Source organism: Epinephelus moara, chromosome 22 (assembly GCF_006386435.1).
Source record: "Epinephelus moara isolate mb chromosome 22, YSFRI_EMoa_1.0, whole genome shotgun sequence".
In the NCBI taxonomy this organism is placed as follows: domain Eukaryota; kingdom Metazoa; phylum Chordata; class Actinopteri; order Perciformes; family Serranidae; genus Epinephelus; species Epinephelus moara.
This window is the reverse complement of record NC_065527.1, coordinates 3105382-3124006: the sequence shown is the minus strand read 5'-3', so window position 1 is coordinate 3124006 and position 18625 is coordinate 3105382. Positions and strand designations below refer to the sequence as shown.

Sequence of the window (18625 nt, the reverse complement as noted above, 5' to 3'; positions counted from 1 at the left end):
GTTCAAATATAGATCACAACAATGCCTGTGGTTGAATCCCACCACAAATTTGTATATTTCTGCATCTTCCCACCTTGTCTGCTTTTTGCCTAAATACAGAGTACACCTGCACCAGTGGAGTGGGCTGCCCACTCTTCTTTACAAAGAGATCAGACGATAAACTGCTGATTTCAGGATAAATTATTGAAGATGGGTGGGCTGCTCACTCAGCATAAGAAAAAACAAAATCCTGAGAAAAACTGCCTAAAAACAAAAAACAGTAAACACATGAGAAAATACTGAAATGTAACACAATGACATCTGAAATATTTCCTTCCACATAAGGAAGGGCCCTTTGCTGCTGATAATATTTAGATGGAGCTTCCTGCTTGTTGACTGTATTTAGTCCTCTCTCTTTCCAGGTTTCCGTCGAAGCCTCTTTGACCTCCCATCTGTGTGTGTGTTCCTGTGTGTTGTGCATTTCTCATTGATACCTTGTGCCTTCACCTCTTGCTTTGACCCCGCCCACTTCCCCTGCTGTCAGTCCACCCCTTCCTGTTATGGTGGCTTTGGTGGCGAGTGGCGCAAACAGGTCACAGCTTCAACTGGGACACCAGAAGAACTCTGACCTTCCTGTCTGTCTGTTTGTTTCCTGTGTCTGTCAGGTTCAGAGAGTCGGTGTGCAGACAGGAATCTACTAAGAGTGACAGCTTGGAGTGAATCAGATTTGCTAAAAAACAAACCCTGACAGAAATTGATTGCTCCTCGCAGTGTTTATGACATCAGCATTATAAACATTATTTGCGGTGACAGGTTACTTGGTGAAGCATTACATGGAATTTATTGCTCCTACTACTGATGTGTGGTGTTTCATCAAGCAAAAAGATGACTAGAACATTGGATAGGAGTGATTGTGTGGTTGACCAAGTTCTTTCTAAAAGAAGACCTGAACACAGAGAGCAGAGGGAGAGGTGTTTCGTGTAGGCTTAGGCTTTCTGTTGCTAGGGGAACCATCGGGGAAGGATGCTGACGTCGGAGCAGATGTGGTGTTTTGAAGATCCTGCGTATTTTTGCCATAACCTCCAACTCCTAACCCTGAACTCCCACCTCTGAAAAGACGGAGGACAGGGGGCAGTTGGAGTGTGTGGCGTCCAGTCTGTTTTGCTGCTGTGGGAATCGAGAATGGCAGTCCAATTTCAGGTGCGTCACCTGCTCCTGTTTGCCACGCAGGCAGCCAGACACACTCCGGCCTGAATCCTAATACGCCCTCCAACACCCTGAGATGGGAGCTGCAGCCATCATCTCACTTCAGCTTCTTCAATTACTTTTTTGCTCTCCCTCGTTCCGAGCGCACAGCCCTCCTCTGTGTTTCAGACAAAGGCAGCGCACGCTCACATGCCTCCATACACACACAGATATGCATGCTTGAATACCCACATCTAAAATGTTTGCTCCTTGCTCACTTAAGCATTTATGAGCATAAGAGGCTCGGCAGCATTTTTGGCTGCACACATCCCCATCTTTTCTAAGTATGTGCCAACACACACACGCACACACACAGGTTAGTGTGACTGTGTCTTGACTGTGGGGTACCAGGTGTGGCAGCCATGTTCAATCTGCCTTCTGGAAAGAGCCGTGTCCTTCAGAAATTGAATAAAGCTCAGACTAAAAGGGTAATGCAGCAAGATGGTGGCAGACAGCTTGTGCTGTCCGTGCACATGATATTTTTTTTGTATGCTGACAGAGAGAGGGTGAGCAGGCGAGCGTGTTTTGGGTGTAGGGGTTGAAAGTGAATAACCGAACAGAGCACCAGCTTCTCTCTATCTCTGTCTCCCCTCCTCTCTTTTTTCAGGCCTTCACTGTTATTAGCTCTGTGTGCTTCACCAGACATGCTGTTCTCTCGGTAATCACAATCAATCCAACCCTCTGAGAGCAAGCTGCAAATCCAGCTGTTTTTTTTTTTCCACCAGATTTTTGCTATCCAACAAGTTTTGTTTTTCTCCTTCCTTTCCCTTTGTCTTTCTCTTTCTTCTCATAAACTAAAAGTCTCAGAGGAACAGAGGGTTAAGACGGACAGACAATAGACTGTATAAAATAACTGATGTAGTAACCACAGCATCACTTCTTGGTTTGTGGACTTGTGTTTTGAAGCGTTGAGTTCTCAATTTTGGATCTTTGGAGCCAGAAGTGACCAAATTTGGACAAGAGGGAGGAGCAGAGCGGGCGGGCTTTGAAGCCAATTTGACATAGTGGCCAAATGTGGAATTACAACTTCCAGGTCTGTGATGTGATGTCATGGTACCCAAAAAGATTTTTTCCTGTGGACTCTCATTGTGAACGAACGACTATCAAGTGGCTACACTGTCTTAGGTGTCATAACTTCCAGGAAATGAATCGTTTCACCATCAGAATTCAAACCATTAGGTCTGATCACATTTTAAAGGTCTGGAGGAGCCGCATGATTAAATCATTTTAGTCCCATTGAAGTTACTGGAGGGCTGAACTGGAGGTTAGCTCAGCTGCTGTAAGTCTCCAGTGCTCCCATTCTAAGGACCCAACCATGTGGAAGATTTGGGGTAATATCAGCTGTCATTTCCGGCGGCTGTGACTCAGGAGGTAGAGCAGGTCGTTCACTAGAATCCTTGAGCAAGATACTGAACCCCAAATCGCTCCTGAAATATTATGTCCTCACCATGTTTCTCTTCCTAAACCTAACCTCCGTAACTTTATGTTAATTACGCGACGTACTTGACGTAATGTCATTCCTGGGATGCAGATTTGTAGCCTGGCTTGTGAAGACCCAATTCGCAAAATGTGAATGGGTCTGGACACGGAGTGTACATTTCCTCTATTCCCGAGGGGCAGTATCAACGGCTGTCACTCAAAGTGCCCCTTCACGCAATTGGAAAGACGGAAAACCAATCAGAGTACACGAAACGTGTGACGTAGGCTAGCACAACGCCACTGTAAACAGACCGGCAAGCATGTGCAGCGTACAGCAGAGACAAGCTGTGATGATGTCTGGGAAAGAGTGTTGCCGTCTTTGCGGATTTCCTCCTCACTGTGGACTCGGAGTTGCATGGCTGTGATTCCCAGCTTGGTCGCTTCCCTGACCTGCTCCTCCATGAGAGCAACTAGCGAAGAAACAACAAGAGCCACTGGGATTTCACTGAGTCCCATCTTTTTCCCGATCAACGGAGCCAGTTGGGAAATTAAACTTTCACCAAACACCGTAGGAAGGACGGCAAACACATCCTTTTTTCAATAAAAGCTTTCAGTGCAGCCGTTTGTTCTGCTTTTAAATTAAATGTACATTCCAGTTCCTTCAACACATTTACCATCGCAGTTTCAAAATCAGTAGCCATGTTGGTTGTTTACGAAATCACTCTGCTCCTTGTCCCTCCTATTCTGATGACGTGCCCACCCCAAAGTAATAAACCGTTGTGATTGGCCCGGTAAGCTTTAACCGATGCCAGATCAGGATGGTTTCACCAGGCTATCAAATTTGTAGGATATCATTTAAACTGTTCTCAGAGAATATGTTGCACTGAACAACTTTCACAGGAATGAACAGGACCCCGCCTCCAATGCTGTATCCAGTTCTCTTTATACGTCCATGGATCTGACACATACGCCCTTTTTACATATCTTACAACGCTATAGAGCCGCTTTGAAGTCCCTTCTTTATGCCACTTTTGCATTTTTACACAGAACCAAACAACAGCGACATCATGCCGCCCCAGTGTGTGATTTTAGACAGCATGGCGGCATCGAGGAGAGAGGCAGGACGTTGTGACATGTAACACGACAGCATCAGCCTCTACTGTGACATATCACGTACACATCGGCAACGCTTCATGAACAATAACAATGGCTTAACATGGCGATAACAATCATTTACTGTCTCTGTTATATGACATCTGATGTCGCCCTCTGTTCAGAGGGTAACGAGCTCACAGACCTCATGTTTTTCAAAATCTGCAGACATTTTTCGTTGTTCTTCATCTTTGAGTTAGCTGCTAACTGCTATCAGCTACTTTTTAAATTTCCTGCGGTGGGTCGTATGCATAACATGTCATCAGAACAACATACCCACGACACCCATGATCCTGCCGGCTGTCCAGTTCATACAGACATCGTTTCGGCGCTGTTACTACCTATGCCGGCTGAAAGGCAAGACAACTCTGTCCCACCATTTTGTGATTGTACCTTTTATACAGGACGGCGAGGCGGCATAACAGCATGCAATTTCCACCTTGAAGAGGCAGTGTAAACAAGGCAAAAGGGACAGACAGACAGATAGACAGATAGACAGATAGACAGATAGACAGATAGATAGATAGATAGGGATATAAGTGGGAGAGTCATGGGAGCAGAATAGAGTGATTAATATTGCAGAATGATTATGCTCTCACAGGTGGCTGGTGATAAAAATATCTCCACCACAGAGAGGGGAGGGAGGGAGAGGAGGGGAAGGACGAGGGGAAAGAGGAAATTTGGGCATGGTGAGGTGGGTGGATGGGGGGGGGGTCTTAACAGTAGAGGAGGAGGCAGGTGTAGAAGCTGGAGAGAGAAAAAATGGGATTTGATGAATAGGGGGGGACAGGGCGCTAGATTGAGAAAATAGGATTCCTGAGACAGAGGGAGAAGGAGTCTGGCACTGAAAACTAATGTGTCTGTCTGCTGATGTGCTCACCTCCAGCTCTCATCAGGTCTCATTAACACTCGTCACAGGTGGAATTAACTCTACGCTCTCCACTGCACGTATGCACACACGTACAGTCATGCCAGCGTATACAAAGGCACGCATAAACTGATGGATGGATGTGTGAAGAACACTCCTCACACGTTTGTAATCAGACAAACAAATAAGCGTGTCAGAAGTCAGACTGTTATTATCAGGTTTGATTGTTCTTAGTCATGTATTCATTTATTGTTTGCTTCATTGACCAGGCAGAGAAAGTCAAATGAAAAGATGCTGCTGCTTGCATTCCAGGGGCTCCACTGTTGTTGGAATCTGACCAGCAGAAACTAAGATATCTGTGCTGATTCATTTTTTAATCTGTCTACTGTGAATCCCCCAACTTTGTGGGAGTGTAATAATAAATAGCTGGAGAATGCCTTCAGCTTGCTACTGCTGTGATATTTTTGTGCATTTCCTTTGCAGGTACAGTTATTTGGTTGGTTTGCTGCAGTGCTTTGCAAAAGTACATAAACTCCTTTGGTGTTTTTCCAATTTTGTTACATTACAACTTGTAATTTAAATGGATGTATTTTTCCTCTTTGCTCTGACACCCCTGAATAAGATCTGGCGCTACCAATCAGCTTCAAAAGTCACATAATTACTTAAATACAGTCCACCTGATCTTAGGGTGTTTCTCAAAGTAAAGGAAGGGTCCTTAAATGGCTGAATTTCAAGGATGCTATATCATCAAATCCCACCTCAGGACTGTTCCAATGTCAAGGATCCTTTAAATTCTACTGAGGACTGAGTCCTTCATTCAGAGAATTTTCAAAGATGCAAATGTGCATCCTCAGCAGCTATAATATACCCACAAGTCATTGCGGATGATTTGCTGGAGGTGAAGGTGGGGGCTCTTCAATTAAATCTGCGCCAGCGGAGCTCGGCAGGATTTAGACATTAACATCTCCAGGAGTTTTTATCATACAAGCATAAAAAAACACTGACAGAAACCTCGTAATTTACGCTTTCCAATGTGACATACTCCTGAGGACACTCGTTTGCCTGTTCCAATGTGTGTTCACCAAATGTAGGAAGGACTCTTGCCTTGCCTCTGTAGGATCTGTCCTTGGAAGGACTCATCCTACCAAGGAAGGATCCTTGACTTTGAGAAACATCATTAGTGTACATTATACACCTGTTCTGAAAGGACCCAGCACCACCAAGCAAGTGGCACCATGAAGACCGAGGAGCTCTCCCAAAAGGTTGGGGATGCATTTCTGGTGGAGCACAGATCAGAGTTAGGTCCTAAAAAATATCAGAAACTTTGAACTTTCCACTGAGCACCATTAAATCCACTGTTACAAAATGGGGAAAAACATGGCAACAAACCTGCTGTGAGAGGGCCGCCCACCAAAACTGACGGACCAGGAGAGGAGCGCTTCAGTCAGAGAGACAATAAAGAGGCTAAAGATAACCCTGAAGGAGCAGAGACTGAAGCATCTGACAACAGGACCACTTTAACCAGTGCACTCCACAGAGCTGGGCTTCATGGAAGATAGATGCCATATGGATCATCATGTTTTTGCTAATAATAACTGACCATTTGCTTAACCCATTTTCCTAACAATCGTAACTTAGCAACCGTAACTAACCATGTATGGCAGGCTCGTCAAGCTTTGGATATCTCTGCATGTTGAAATTAAGTTTATGGGGCTGCACTAAAAGTGATGCTTTACTATACATATGATACTATACATATATAGATACTTAAAATGGTGACTTATTTTTTGCTTTCTCCAAAACCACAAATACAGAGCTAAGATGCAACGTATGGATTTAATGCTCTAATGTAAGATGCAAACATAAGCATGTCCAGATTAGGGATGTTCCTGGAAACTAAACGAAAATTTTAATTAAGATTAGTCGACCAGTCTAAAAAGGAAAACACTCAGAAAACAGTCAAAATTTAGCAGAATTAATTGTTAAGTATTTGAAACACTGTCCAAAAAATATTGTGTGCATTAAGAGCCCTTTGAAAACTTTAATCACAATCTTCAACAACCATGTTGGATTTTAAAAGCTGCTGAAATACGAGACACTTTGCGCCGCGCAGTATGAATGTGAACATAACGGCAACTCAGTCAAAAGTTAACCAGTAAAATAACATCTGAAATAAATAAATAGCCTCTGAAATGTGGGGCACATTGAACCTTGTAGATTATCTGACAGAAATGACAGCAATTCACTTTAAAGTTAATAAAACAACATGTAAATTATAATCAAATTCCAGCTGAAATGAGAGGCACGTTGCTGCGTGCGGTATGAATGTAAACCTGCACATTATCTGACAACAACCAGTGTTGTGCTAGTTACTGAAAAATAGTAACTAGTCACCGTTACTAGTTACTTCATTAAAAAGTAACTCAGATAGTAACTCAGTTACTTAAACCAAAAAGTAATGCGTTACTGAGAAAAGTAACTTTTTAGTTGACTATCTTTTATTGTTTAGGGCTAAAATGTTTTAGTGAGAGGGAAAGGAATACTGCATGCTGCACACCGTTTTAAAACCTGGCCAAAAATAACGGTGTAATGCATCGTTTGGTAACGGTAACTGAGTTACTGAATTTAAAAACTAACGCGTTAGAGTATTAGTTACTGCCAAAACTAACGCCGTTACTGTAACGTGTTACAGCCCAACACCGACAACAACTCACTTAAAGTTAACAAATAATATAACGTCTCAAAAAAGATTCATTGCTGCTGAATTCATTTTCTAGATCAAAGTGCTGCCAAACCGCGCTAGTTTTGTGAGAGGACATCTCTCCAATTTAGAACTCCAGTGTACTCGAGCATTACCGCGGGGAGGGGGACTGCTGTCTGACGGCTCTGTAGCACCCACTAGTGGCGGCCAGTTGCATGACAGTTAAGCGGTCTTGTACATGAATAAAACACTAATTAATTTTGTTCAGACGACTTATCACGCGCCCTAGTCCCTAGTCCCTAGTCCAGATAACGATCTTACTACTAGTAGAAACTAGGGGTGTCAGCGTTAACGGCTTAAACGTTTGAACATAACATGTTTTTTTTTGGGTCAAGCTACTGTACTGGCCTCGCGCTTCCTGCTGCTGCAGTGATGGAAAATAACGACACCACTGCGCTGCTGGATGGCTCATTTCACTTTAAAAAACTTCTGGATGGCTCAGTTTACAAGTCAAAAGTAATCTGCACCTTGTGTCAAAAGGAATTAAAATATCACTGGGTTAGAGTACTTCAAGTACTTTGAGTTTGACTACCATCAACAAGCTGAGCATACATGTGGAGAATTTTTTTTAAAGTAGAATAATGATAGATTCATCAATTTTCAATTGAGCTCAGAGTAAATGGAGCTATGGAGTATTTTTGTTTGTTAAAGCTATAGTGCATAACTTCTGTCGCCTCCCAGCGGATAATGCGTTATTACAACTAATCTTTCTACCTGCGCTCTACCTCTTGCTATGACACTCTCCGCTCTTCCTCCCCCTCCCCCTCCCTTCTTGTTGTGAGGATGCATTTCCTGTGCGCCAGCGCAGGAATGTTGCCGGTCGACACGCATACTAAAAATGATATATATTGAAAAATACCGTTTTTCAGATGTTAGAGGAGCCGATCGGCTTAATCAGCATTGTGTCATCTCCTCTAGTAGTGGCTTGGGTGAAACGGACGTTTACGGACCTGTAGAAGTTACGCACTATAGCTTTAAGCTCTTTACTGAAGTGTGCTGCACATTTTGTACATGCACTCATGTTTTATTTCTCAACGTGGACCATCGTAATCCTTTCAAAAAACAAACAAACAAACACTGTACCTGACAGAATAAGCACTCTGAATTTGTCTCCTACCTCTAAGTCTGGTTTTAAGACCTCACTGTTGCAGCAGTGCAGCACTGAGTTGAAACATAAATTTAAAGTCAAGCTCATAAAGTAAATTTTGTTGCCTGTGACAGCCCTTGTAGTAACCTAACCCAGCATTACCTCACAGGCTTGGGGCGTTTCATGTTACATTGTTTGGTGGTTTTATGGGTCACATAAAAAGCCCTGTTAAAGACAGCACAGTCATTGTGTAGGATTTCCTCAATACGTGGGAGCTGGTCTCGGTCTTCTCTTTATCGTAATCATAATACTAGAGATAACAAGCATCGTCAGCTTCACGCAGCCTCGGCCGCCAAGTGGATGTTTAAGATCCCTCTACAAAGTTCTCTTTCCAGGCAGAGTCAGATGGAAACATTGAAACGTTAGCTGCTCAATGAGCTACGTGGCTACAGCTGACTGAATCAACGGTCACCAGCTGAGGAGCCTGCTTTTGTCTGCCTCCGTCTGAAATCAAGAGCCCACTGCTTCGGGAATGACTGAGGATTTTGAGTGGTAAATCTGCCACCATTGTAAACTACATGATGTGCCATGTAAGAATAGAAAGCTTGACAGGCATGGCAACATAAACTAAGTGGGTGGAGCCAAGCGAAGACTCAGTTAAACTGATTGCACTCCCACATATGTGCAGCCAGAAATGCTGTTATAGCCTATTTACAGTACAGTAGGTAAAACCATAGTCACAGATGCATCTGCATGTTGTATTACACACACACACACACACACACACACACACACACACACACACACACATAACACAGGGAGATTCATGTACCTGGTCCCAGGGGCTGAGTATCCCTCCTGAGAACATGAACAGGTAACCCATGGTGACCAGACAGGCCCATATAAGGAGAGAGAAGAGGCCGAGCATACGCTTGAAGACCGACTCAATGCAGACGAGGATGAAGATGGACAAGAAGAGAAAGAGAGCAGTGGGAACCGTGATCAAGAATGTCAAGTGGTCCTCTGTATTCTGGAGAGAGAAGAAGAAAGAGAGATAATCATCAGTCGGGGTGAGACGAATATTCAGTGCGAGTATCGTGTGAGTAAACGTGTCACTATCTGTACTTGTGATGAAGGAAAGTCCTCATTTGGGTAGATGTGTGTATTCCTCGTGATCAAAAATAGTCTGAAGCTCAATTCTGAGATTTTTCTATAAATAGTTTTCTAATGAATATCAAATATAGCAACTCCTGATCAACCCACATCAGTTTCAGGCTTAAGATAACATCCACTGGTGAGGTCCCACCCACTTCTGTTTTAAATCCTGCGCACTCCAAGTACAAACACAGCAGGCCCCGGGAAGTGTACCGGGCTTTGAAGCCAATTGTCATAGTATCCAAACAGTAGATATAACTCACTCTTTAAATTCTTATAAGGCTTAAAATGATGCATAGTTCAGGGCGTGACTGCTTTGAGTGACAGGCTGTCTGCGAGGCCTCGACACAGTCTGTGAGAGAGATCACAAGCCGATTATGAGACAATGGGCCTCTTTTAGTCATTTTGTGTTTCTGTAAGGTTGTTTTGGGTCTTTTGTAGTCATTTTATGTCTCTTTTTGGTTGTTTTGCTCCTTTTTCGTAGTAATTTTTATTTGTTTTTGTTTGTTTTACCACTTCCTGTAGTCATTTTATGTCTCTTTTTGGTTGTCTTGCCCCTTTTTGTACTCAATTTGTGTCTCTTTTTGGTTGTTTTGCCCCTTCTTTAGTCATTTTATGTCTCTTTTGGTTGTTTTGACCCTTTTGTAGTCATTTTCTGGCTGTTATTGGTTGTTTTGCCCTTGTTTATACTCAATTTGTGTCTTCTTTCAGTTGTTTTGCCCCTATTTTAGTCACTTTATGTCTCTTTTTGGTTGTCTTGCCCCTTTTTGTACACAATTTGTGTCTCTTTTTGGTTGTTTTTCCATTCTTGTAGTCATTTTCTGGCTCTTATTGATTGTATAGCACCTTTTTGTAGCCATTATTTTATTTCTTTTTGGTTGTTTTGCCCATTTTTTGGTCATTTTATGGCTCTTTTTGTTTGTTTTGCCCCTTTTTGTAGTAATTTTTATTTCTTTTTAGTTGTTTTACCACTTCCTGTACTCATTTTCTGGTCATTTTAGTTGTTTTGCCCCTTTTTCGGTCATTTTTTGTTTCTTTTTGGACAGTTTGTATCTTCTTGTGATGATTTTGTGTCTCTTTTTGGTTATTTTGCCCCTTTTGTAGTAATTCTGTCTCTTTTCAGTTCTTTTGCATATCTGTTGTCTTTCTGTGTGTCTTCCTGGTTGGTATATGTTAATTTGAGTGACATTTTCCATTTGAAGGCCAGCAGGGCCTCTGACACTGCCCAGTCGGCCCGTTAAGTAATCCATCCACCAGTTAGATTCCTCTACAGCTCCACCCTCACATCCAAATATGATCACTTCTGGCTCCAACAATCCAAGATGCTAGACTCGAAGCTTCAAAATTGGACTCTACAAACCAATGGGTGACGTTATGGTGGCTATGTCTTTTATTTCTTGCAGTCTATGTTTATTAGAGGTCAGGTTAACCTAAAACTTCTCTTCGACCTGATACCCAATAAAACAAGGTCAGAATAACATAAGAAAGGTGCTTACTTTGGGAGATTTCTCCTTGTTATTGTGTCCCAGTGAGCACATTCAGTCCTCATAAGTATAGAGGTACAACATGACACACACACACAAACAGATGAACAGACGGCACACAGTTCGGCAGACAGACAGTCTGAGCCCAGAGAATGTGCTACAGCATCACTTCTGCGCTCACGCTGTCAAAGTCAGCATTTAGAAGCTGTCAACACACACTCACACTATCTCTCCCTTTGACTCCGACCAGACCTCCCTCACACCGCTCCTCATCCTCCACAGCCTCTTCCTCACTCTCACTTTGTCATGTTCACAGTTTAAGAGGATGTACACAAGAAAAAAAAACGCTCATCCTAACAGGTCAGTTGTGTCAAAGAAGTGATGAATCTGGCTGTGGTTTTTCTTCACAAGGCAGCTAAGTCAAGACGAGTCAAGTTTATTTACAAAGCACAGCTGACCAAAGTGCTGGACTAAATAAATGAATGACACATAAATATAAAGCAATAAAACTGTGCACAAATATAAAACAGAATAACACCAGCAAGAACAATTACAAATTAAAAAAGATTATAAAATACTAAAATATTAAAACCACTACAAACAACCAAAAGGCCACTGAAAACATCTATGTTTTAAGATCTGTCTTAAAAGTGTCAATGGAGGGGGAGCATTTCATTGAGAGATGAAGGCTACTCCAGAGCTTTGGAGCAGCTACCACTACGCCACGATCTATCTTACCCATCAGCCTCGATCGTGGGACAGTCAAAGACATTGTTCTGAGGATATACGAGGTCGGGAGTTGGAGTGGGGGCAGAGAAGTTCGGCAACACACGGGGGCGTCAGTCCATGTATGGCTTTGAAAACGAATAAAAGAACCTTAAAATCAATCCTGTATTTGGTCGGTAGCCAGTGCAGGGCTGAGCTTGCTCTCACATCTTGGTGTCCACCTCACTCTGCTGTGTCAAGATTATTGATTTTAGTTCCCTGAAACTTCCAAAATCAAGTGCAAATGATCTCAAGTAGCTGTCAGAATATCATTCGCACAATCACTACATGAATGTTCTCAAAATATAATGCTAGGATAAACCGTGGGTCAATAAAATGTTCCCAATATGGAGAAATGATTAACCAGATTTGTGCAATTATCTGGTAAAATTCAAGTATGTTTCACGTGATAAATTATAAGTGTTAACAGGAGGAGTCTGCGGCACCAATGCCTTTATCCTTTGCACATCCTGTTGACCTGTCCCAAACCTCTGCATGGCTGTGCGTCCTAAACATAATTATATATTCTGTGGCCAAAGCACCTCTTCTGATTTTGCCTGAAAAATACTTTACTATGCAAAAAGCCCATCGTACACAAACATGCACACACGGGGTAAGAATAAAGTACTCTCTAAGTCCTTTTGCCCTCTTCGGGCTGTGTAAATTATGGAACAGCAGCAAAATCACCATCATTTGCTCAAAGAGAGGGCTGAGAGCTTCCACACACTGAGCGCACTCACAGACCTGATCCTACCCGACACCCACGTAAAGCTTTTTAAGTTATTCCAAAGTCATGATTGCACTGACAGGTCCAGCAGCTGTAAATGTTAAATTAGCAAGCCACTGTGTGATTAGATGTCACCGATTTTACAGTAAAATGAACATCAGTGTGGGCACAGAAATGTGCTGGATTCGCTCAACATGAGAAGATGTCACAGAGTCAACCTTGAATTTGGGGCTGATTTGACAGTTTATTGGCCTGAGCTGATTGTTGAGAATAACAGAGGCTGTATTGCCAAAGCAAATGCAGGAAGGGAGCATTTTGCTGTGTATTAGTGTAGCAGCAGGATGGAGCAGAGGTAGTATGAGTCAGGGACTGGCAAAGGGATCCCATGGGATCTGACTGCTGACGCCACGCCAGCTATACAGTCAGCCTGGAGCGCACACTGAATGGCAATGAGGATGTGAGCAAGACTGCAAATACCAGAGGGACACCTGAGTGGACAGCGGTGACACAGACCCATCCTTTGGCCTCAAAACACATTTTGCACCAACTGTATGCTCACACACAGACACCCGACCACAGGTTAGCTGCTCTCTCACCACTTCAGTATTTTCATTTATCTGTGGTGAGAAAAAAAGAAGCATCTGCACTTTGCACATTTCTGATTGTAGGCCATTTAATCCTGTTAAAACCCTTTTGAAACCATTTAAAGCCATTTCCCTCGACATGGCATAGAGGGAGGGAGCTGTGCCTGCCTGCCATAATATACTGCATTGTCATCCAGAACAATTATTTCCTTTTTTAGCCCAGTCTGGTTTATCCAGCTATTATACTGGGAGGAAAAAAGGGGGGGTGCAGGGAGACATAGCAGCAGCAGTAGCAGTGGCAGCAGAGATGCGCTAATCTAATAATTCAGCAGTGAAATGACACAAACACACCAAATACATTATGAGAGAGACAGAAGGGGAGAGGGGGCACAGATGCTGGAGTTGAAATCATGGTGGTGTATGCACTTTGCATGTATTGGTGCCTGTTCAATATTTATTCTGCATGATGAGGCGGCACTCGTGGCAGATTTCTCCAATCTGCGCTCAGCTTGGTTATGAAAACCATCAATAATCAACAAACTTTTAGTTGAGTGCTCCATTTTCAGTGCAGAGGAACGTTAACACATGCTGCCAAAAAAGGTCAACGGTTGCAGAGCAGCCAGCGTTTGACCCAAAAGATTACGAAATAAATTATTCAACACAGTTTGAAGCATAATAGGTAGCTCTTCTGAAGTCCTGATCACTTTTACAAAGGACTTGTTCTCATGAAATGAAAAGTTTGATACTGCCTCCAATGAAACACATTTGAAATGTGACAAAACTGTGTTCACACATTTCAAAATCTATTATTTCAGAATACAGTGCTTGTGATTATTTCTATTCAAGACATCAGGAGAGAGTTTGTTACTTCACTTTGTGAACAGATCCATTCGTCACAGCACCCCAGGGCTGGACTTCATCACAACGGAGTGGAGAAACAGTCATTTCATCATGCGGGCCAGAGGGCACAGCACTGACAGGATCAATCCAGTCTGAACTACAGTCATACAAACAAAGATCCCCACCGGCCAAATAATAAATGATGTACATGTAAAGGCCATGGGAAAATGGTAAAGACACTTATGGAATTACAGCTCAGAAAATGGGCAACAGGGATTTATTAAGGGAAATCTGAATGTTAGCTTGACGGCCTAGCCTGAGTGTCAGACTGAAGCTCCCAGAACCTTCAGTCTGACATGGCTTCCATTGAAGGCGATTTACAAGGGGGAGGGAATTTGATTTTTTACCCTAACCAATCAGTAGAGATCAACGACTCACCCAGAATCTGACGTCATTAGTATCCATGCCTCGGGGGTGCCGAAAACAAGCGAGCATTGCCCGTTTAAAATGTCTCCGTCGTCGTGCACGCCCAGCTGCATCGCCGTTAAATCCAGTTTAGCAGCTTCCTTAATTTGGTCCTCCATTAACGCGAGTAGTGGCGAAATACCTCGATAGCATCGTTAATGTGGTCTGTAGGATCTGTAGCGGTCGCCATTGTTGCTATCCTCACCAGTTACCCACCGGCGTACAGCTTGACATCAGCGTGGCGCTGATTGGCTAATCGCTAGACCCGCCCCCACCCCCGGCGTTCATTGGTCCGTCCATCGTTTGGACGAGATAAATCGCAAATTCATTGCAGTATGCCAGACCAGAGATGCAAGCCTACTCAGTTGAGTGGGCGGGGTCTATGGTCTGGAACCAGGCTATTGACGGCCCAAAATCACAATCATCTTTCAACATTAAAGGGGCACTCCACCTATTGTGCACATCACAGTCACTTTAGCTATAATGGAGAGTAGTGCTCAGCGTGCATAAACAGTTTCATATCGTCCTCTGCTGCTCTGGTGGAGCTTTCTACAATCTTTTTCTTTTTTCTAAGATTAATTTTTTGGTTTTTCTGCTGTATTTGACATTAAAGGCCCAGACGAACCAAACCCAAATCAAAGAACTAGTGGCGACAAAGGCCGACTGTTATGTCGCCTCACGTCACCTGTGACTAAGCAAAAAAGTTGCGCTTGGACACACCGCAAGGACTACAGCCGATGGCCAACCAGCACGTACATTCTGCGTGAAAGGAAGCACGAGCAGGCGATAGTTGTCTGTATTTGTAATTCAAAAAAGAGAAACCAGAAGACTGACAGGACGGACTCAAGACGCTAGTTACCCAGGCAGCACATTAACAACACAACCTGATGTTAAAAGAGTAAATTGTACTTACGATGCACCAGTGACCAGTAACACAAATAATTAAAACAGTTTCTGCTAAAGAGCTCAATGGATTAAAAAAATAATCTTACTTAATAAAACAAGATTGTTTTGATTTCACTTCCTCTTGACTTTAGTCGTTTGTTTACTTTCCTCACTTCTGTTTTGCTTCTTGTGTGCTGAGCTGAACTACCAATCATACCCCTTTTCCACCAACATGGAACGGGTTCTGTTCCGGTTCCTGCCTGGAGAATTTTTGACCAAAATAAGTTTATTCGGAACCTGAAAAGTTGGTTCTCAGCTGGAACAAAAAAAAAAAGCTGTTTTTTCTGAGCCTTAAGCGCAAAGAATGATGACATCAGTGGGCGTGTCACAGAGTCCTGCATGGGTCCATTTTTGAAAACCCACACCTGCCTATACCCATAAAGCCCAGCACCAGGACCAACCCTTTACCTGTCATAATGTCTTAGTCAAAGCTGCACCCACCCACACTTAATAAAACTCCCGCGACACGACCTGCACCTGTGATTAAACACACACAGGCTCCAGTCACTCACATTAAGCTGGGTTCTCCATTCTTGAATTACAAATCTAGCGGAGGAAAAGTGCCAGGATGATGAAATCATTCCTCGCAATCACTGCCTTACACAGCTTTTTGCGGGTTACCCGTCAGGTACCCGGTGCAGGACTCTGGCGTGTCATATTCTACAGATCAGATAGAGTCTTACACGTAATCTGTAATAAGAGGACAAAAGCTTGCAGGTAATCAACGCGATCTGCCATCTTGCTACCACTGATTACTTCCATTGTGCATTGTGCAACTCCCTCTGTTGATGATGCATCCCTGTTAACAATAGTACTGATCAAAACTGGTGGAAACACACGCTGGTTCGATAGATAGCACCAAGGTTTCAAGAATCCTGAATGGAACCAGTTCAAACACCAGAGCTCATTTGGTGGAAAAGAGCTATCGGAGTGATTTCACTTATTGACAAGCTCCGCGGTCTCCATCAACGCTGACTCAACATGCTGAATTAGCCAAAAAACTGGTGAAAAAGGCCGACTTGTGCCAACAGTGCAGGAACAGACGCTCACTGACAGCCCAAAATTGACTTGTTGTGTCATGGCTCTTACAGGAAGGGACAGGAAAGGTAAGGATAGAAAGGGGATGGCATGCAGTAAGGGGCTCGGGCCAGACTGGAACCCAGCCTTACTGGTATGTGAACTACCAAGGCGCCGCAAGCTCTCAACAGTCTGAGAAAATAATATCAGGGTTATCTAGACTGGAGATTTTTAGACTAAAAACTTTTCACAGAAAGCCTGTGTTACAAACTTGGAGTATCAGTTGGAAAGAAGTGGGCATTCACTGAGCGGACAGACCTAAATTAAAAGACAAGGGAAATGCAGTATTGAGCCTTTTAGGAGCTTGACCCACACTATAAGACAGAATACATTTGTTGCTTCAGTTCTTTCCTTATGTGTTTCTTGTGAGTTCTTACAGCAGTGCAACACTAAAATGATGGAGAACTCCTTTAATGTGATATTTCTCAGTTGAGATAGTGCACTGTCATGAGATGTAGATTGCAGAGCAGGGGTGTCGAGATAATTTTAGTTCATGGGCCACATGCTGCCCACCTTGACCTCAAGTGGGACGAACCAGTAAAACCATTGCATAATAACCTATAAATAAGAACACCTCCAAGTTTTTCCCTGTTTTGTTGTGTGAAGAAGTACAAGAACATTCGAAAACATTCACAACATAGATGATGAACAGCCTGAGATGTCTTAAGAAATGTAAGTGCAGTTTCAACAATATGTCTCAGTGTTTCCACATTCAGTCAGTCTATACTCACATGTGCATTATATCATACATTTCCATTGTATGCTATTAAGGAAGCAGGCTAAGTTGTCTCCTGCCTTACAAACCATTTACAAGTGTAAAGTTTTGGCAGCGTCAGAGCAATAGAGTTCCACCAATATTAATTTATTAGTCTGATTCAGATTCTTTTGTACCGAAGCTGCTGATTGGAAATATTTTGCACAATGTTCACTATCTTTAAACATGACCACAATAATGTTTTTTTAGAGAACTGTGTTGTGGTCAAGGTGGAAAAATAGAGTAACTACACACACCTCTTAGCCTTCACAAGTGCATCAATTGTAGGTGTTAAAAGCCCTTTGGTGGGCCCGCAGGCCATATGTTTGACACCCCTGGTGCAGAGTGTAAACTAACAGAATATCACCTAAAGGTCCAGTGTGTAAGTTTTGGGGGGATTTAGTGGCATCTAGTAGTGAAGGCTGAAGATTGCAACCAGCTGAAACTTCTCCTGGTTAGAATTCCTTTAGTGTTCTTTGTTCAGGAGGTTTTTACCAGGAGCCAAATTATCCACAGAGGTCTCTTCCTCTCCAAAACAAACAGACCAGCTGATTTAAACCGGTAAAAACACTGAATAAGGCTGTTTCACGTTACAAATCATAGGCTCTCCTACCCTGTTTGGCATGTCGGAGACAGGCTGTTAAATGATAAATGTGTGCTCAACTTTTTTCTCTGATAACTTAAGATCCAGACACTAAGGAGGTTTTAACAGGGATATGAAGTATCTGAAGACATCTCCTCCTCTCCAAAAGAAATGGACCAAGTGATTTCAACTAGTAAAAACACTGAATAAAGCCAGGTTATGTTAAACAAATCTGTGTTTTTTCGACAATCTTGTTACAGAAGGGCTCCTTATGTAGATATAAACAGCTCGTCTAAGGTAACAGGTGATTATACACAAAAGAAATCACACGTATTATATCATATTCCATTTCTGCCGATATATCCCCCTAAACCCTACACATCAATCTCCTTACCTTACCCCATCAATCTCTTACTATTTTTCTTTTATCTAATGTTTTATTTACATTTTGCACTTTGCAGACACCTTGTCTTTTGTCTTGCTTTGTTTTTAATGCTTTGTTTTGTGCTTTGTTTTTAATGTTGTGTTATATTGTTGTACTTGTCTTGTCTACTGAGGGGTATTCCAGAAAGCAGGTTATGTGAAAACTCAGAGTAAGTTAACCCTGAGATGAGGGAAACTCTGAGTTATCCGTTCCAGAAAGAGAGGTAACTGAAACTCTGAGTCAGTCACCATGGTAACAGACTCTGTGAACATAACCTGCTCACTGACAGGTTTTCTTCAATAAACCCTGAG

The 18625-nt window shown here is 42.8% G+C and overlaps 1 protein-coding gene across 3 annotated transcripts in view; it reads right to left on the bottom strand.

The window, feature by feature from the left end:
* The window catches only part of adcy2b (adenylate cyclase 2b (brain)), a 76914-nt gene that overhangs the window by 52140 nt on the left and 6149 nt on the right, over positions 1 to 18625 (bottom strand). For 2 of the 3 annotated variants that reach the window (XM_050035414.1, XM_050035415.1), the window contains exon 2: positions 9344 to 9541. The exons of the other annotated variant lie outside the window; for it this stretch is intronic. In XM_050035414.1, coding sequence (XP_049891371.1) covers positions 9344 to 9541 — 198 coding nt within the window. The remainder of the gene's footprint in view (positions 1 to 9343; positions 9542 to 18625) is intronic. 3 annotated transcript variants of the gene reach the window in all.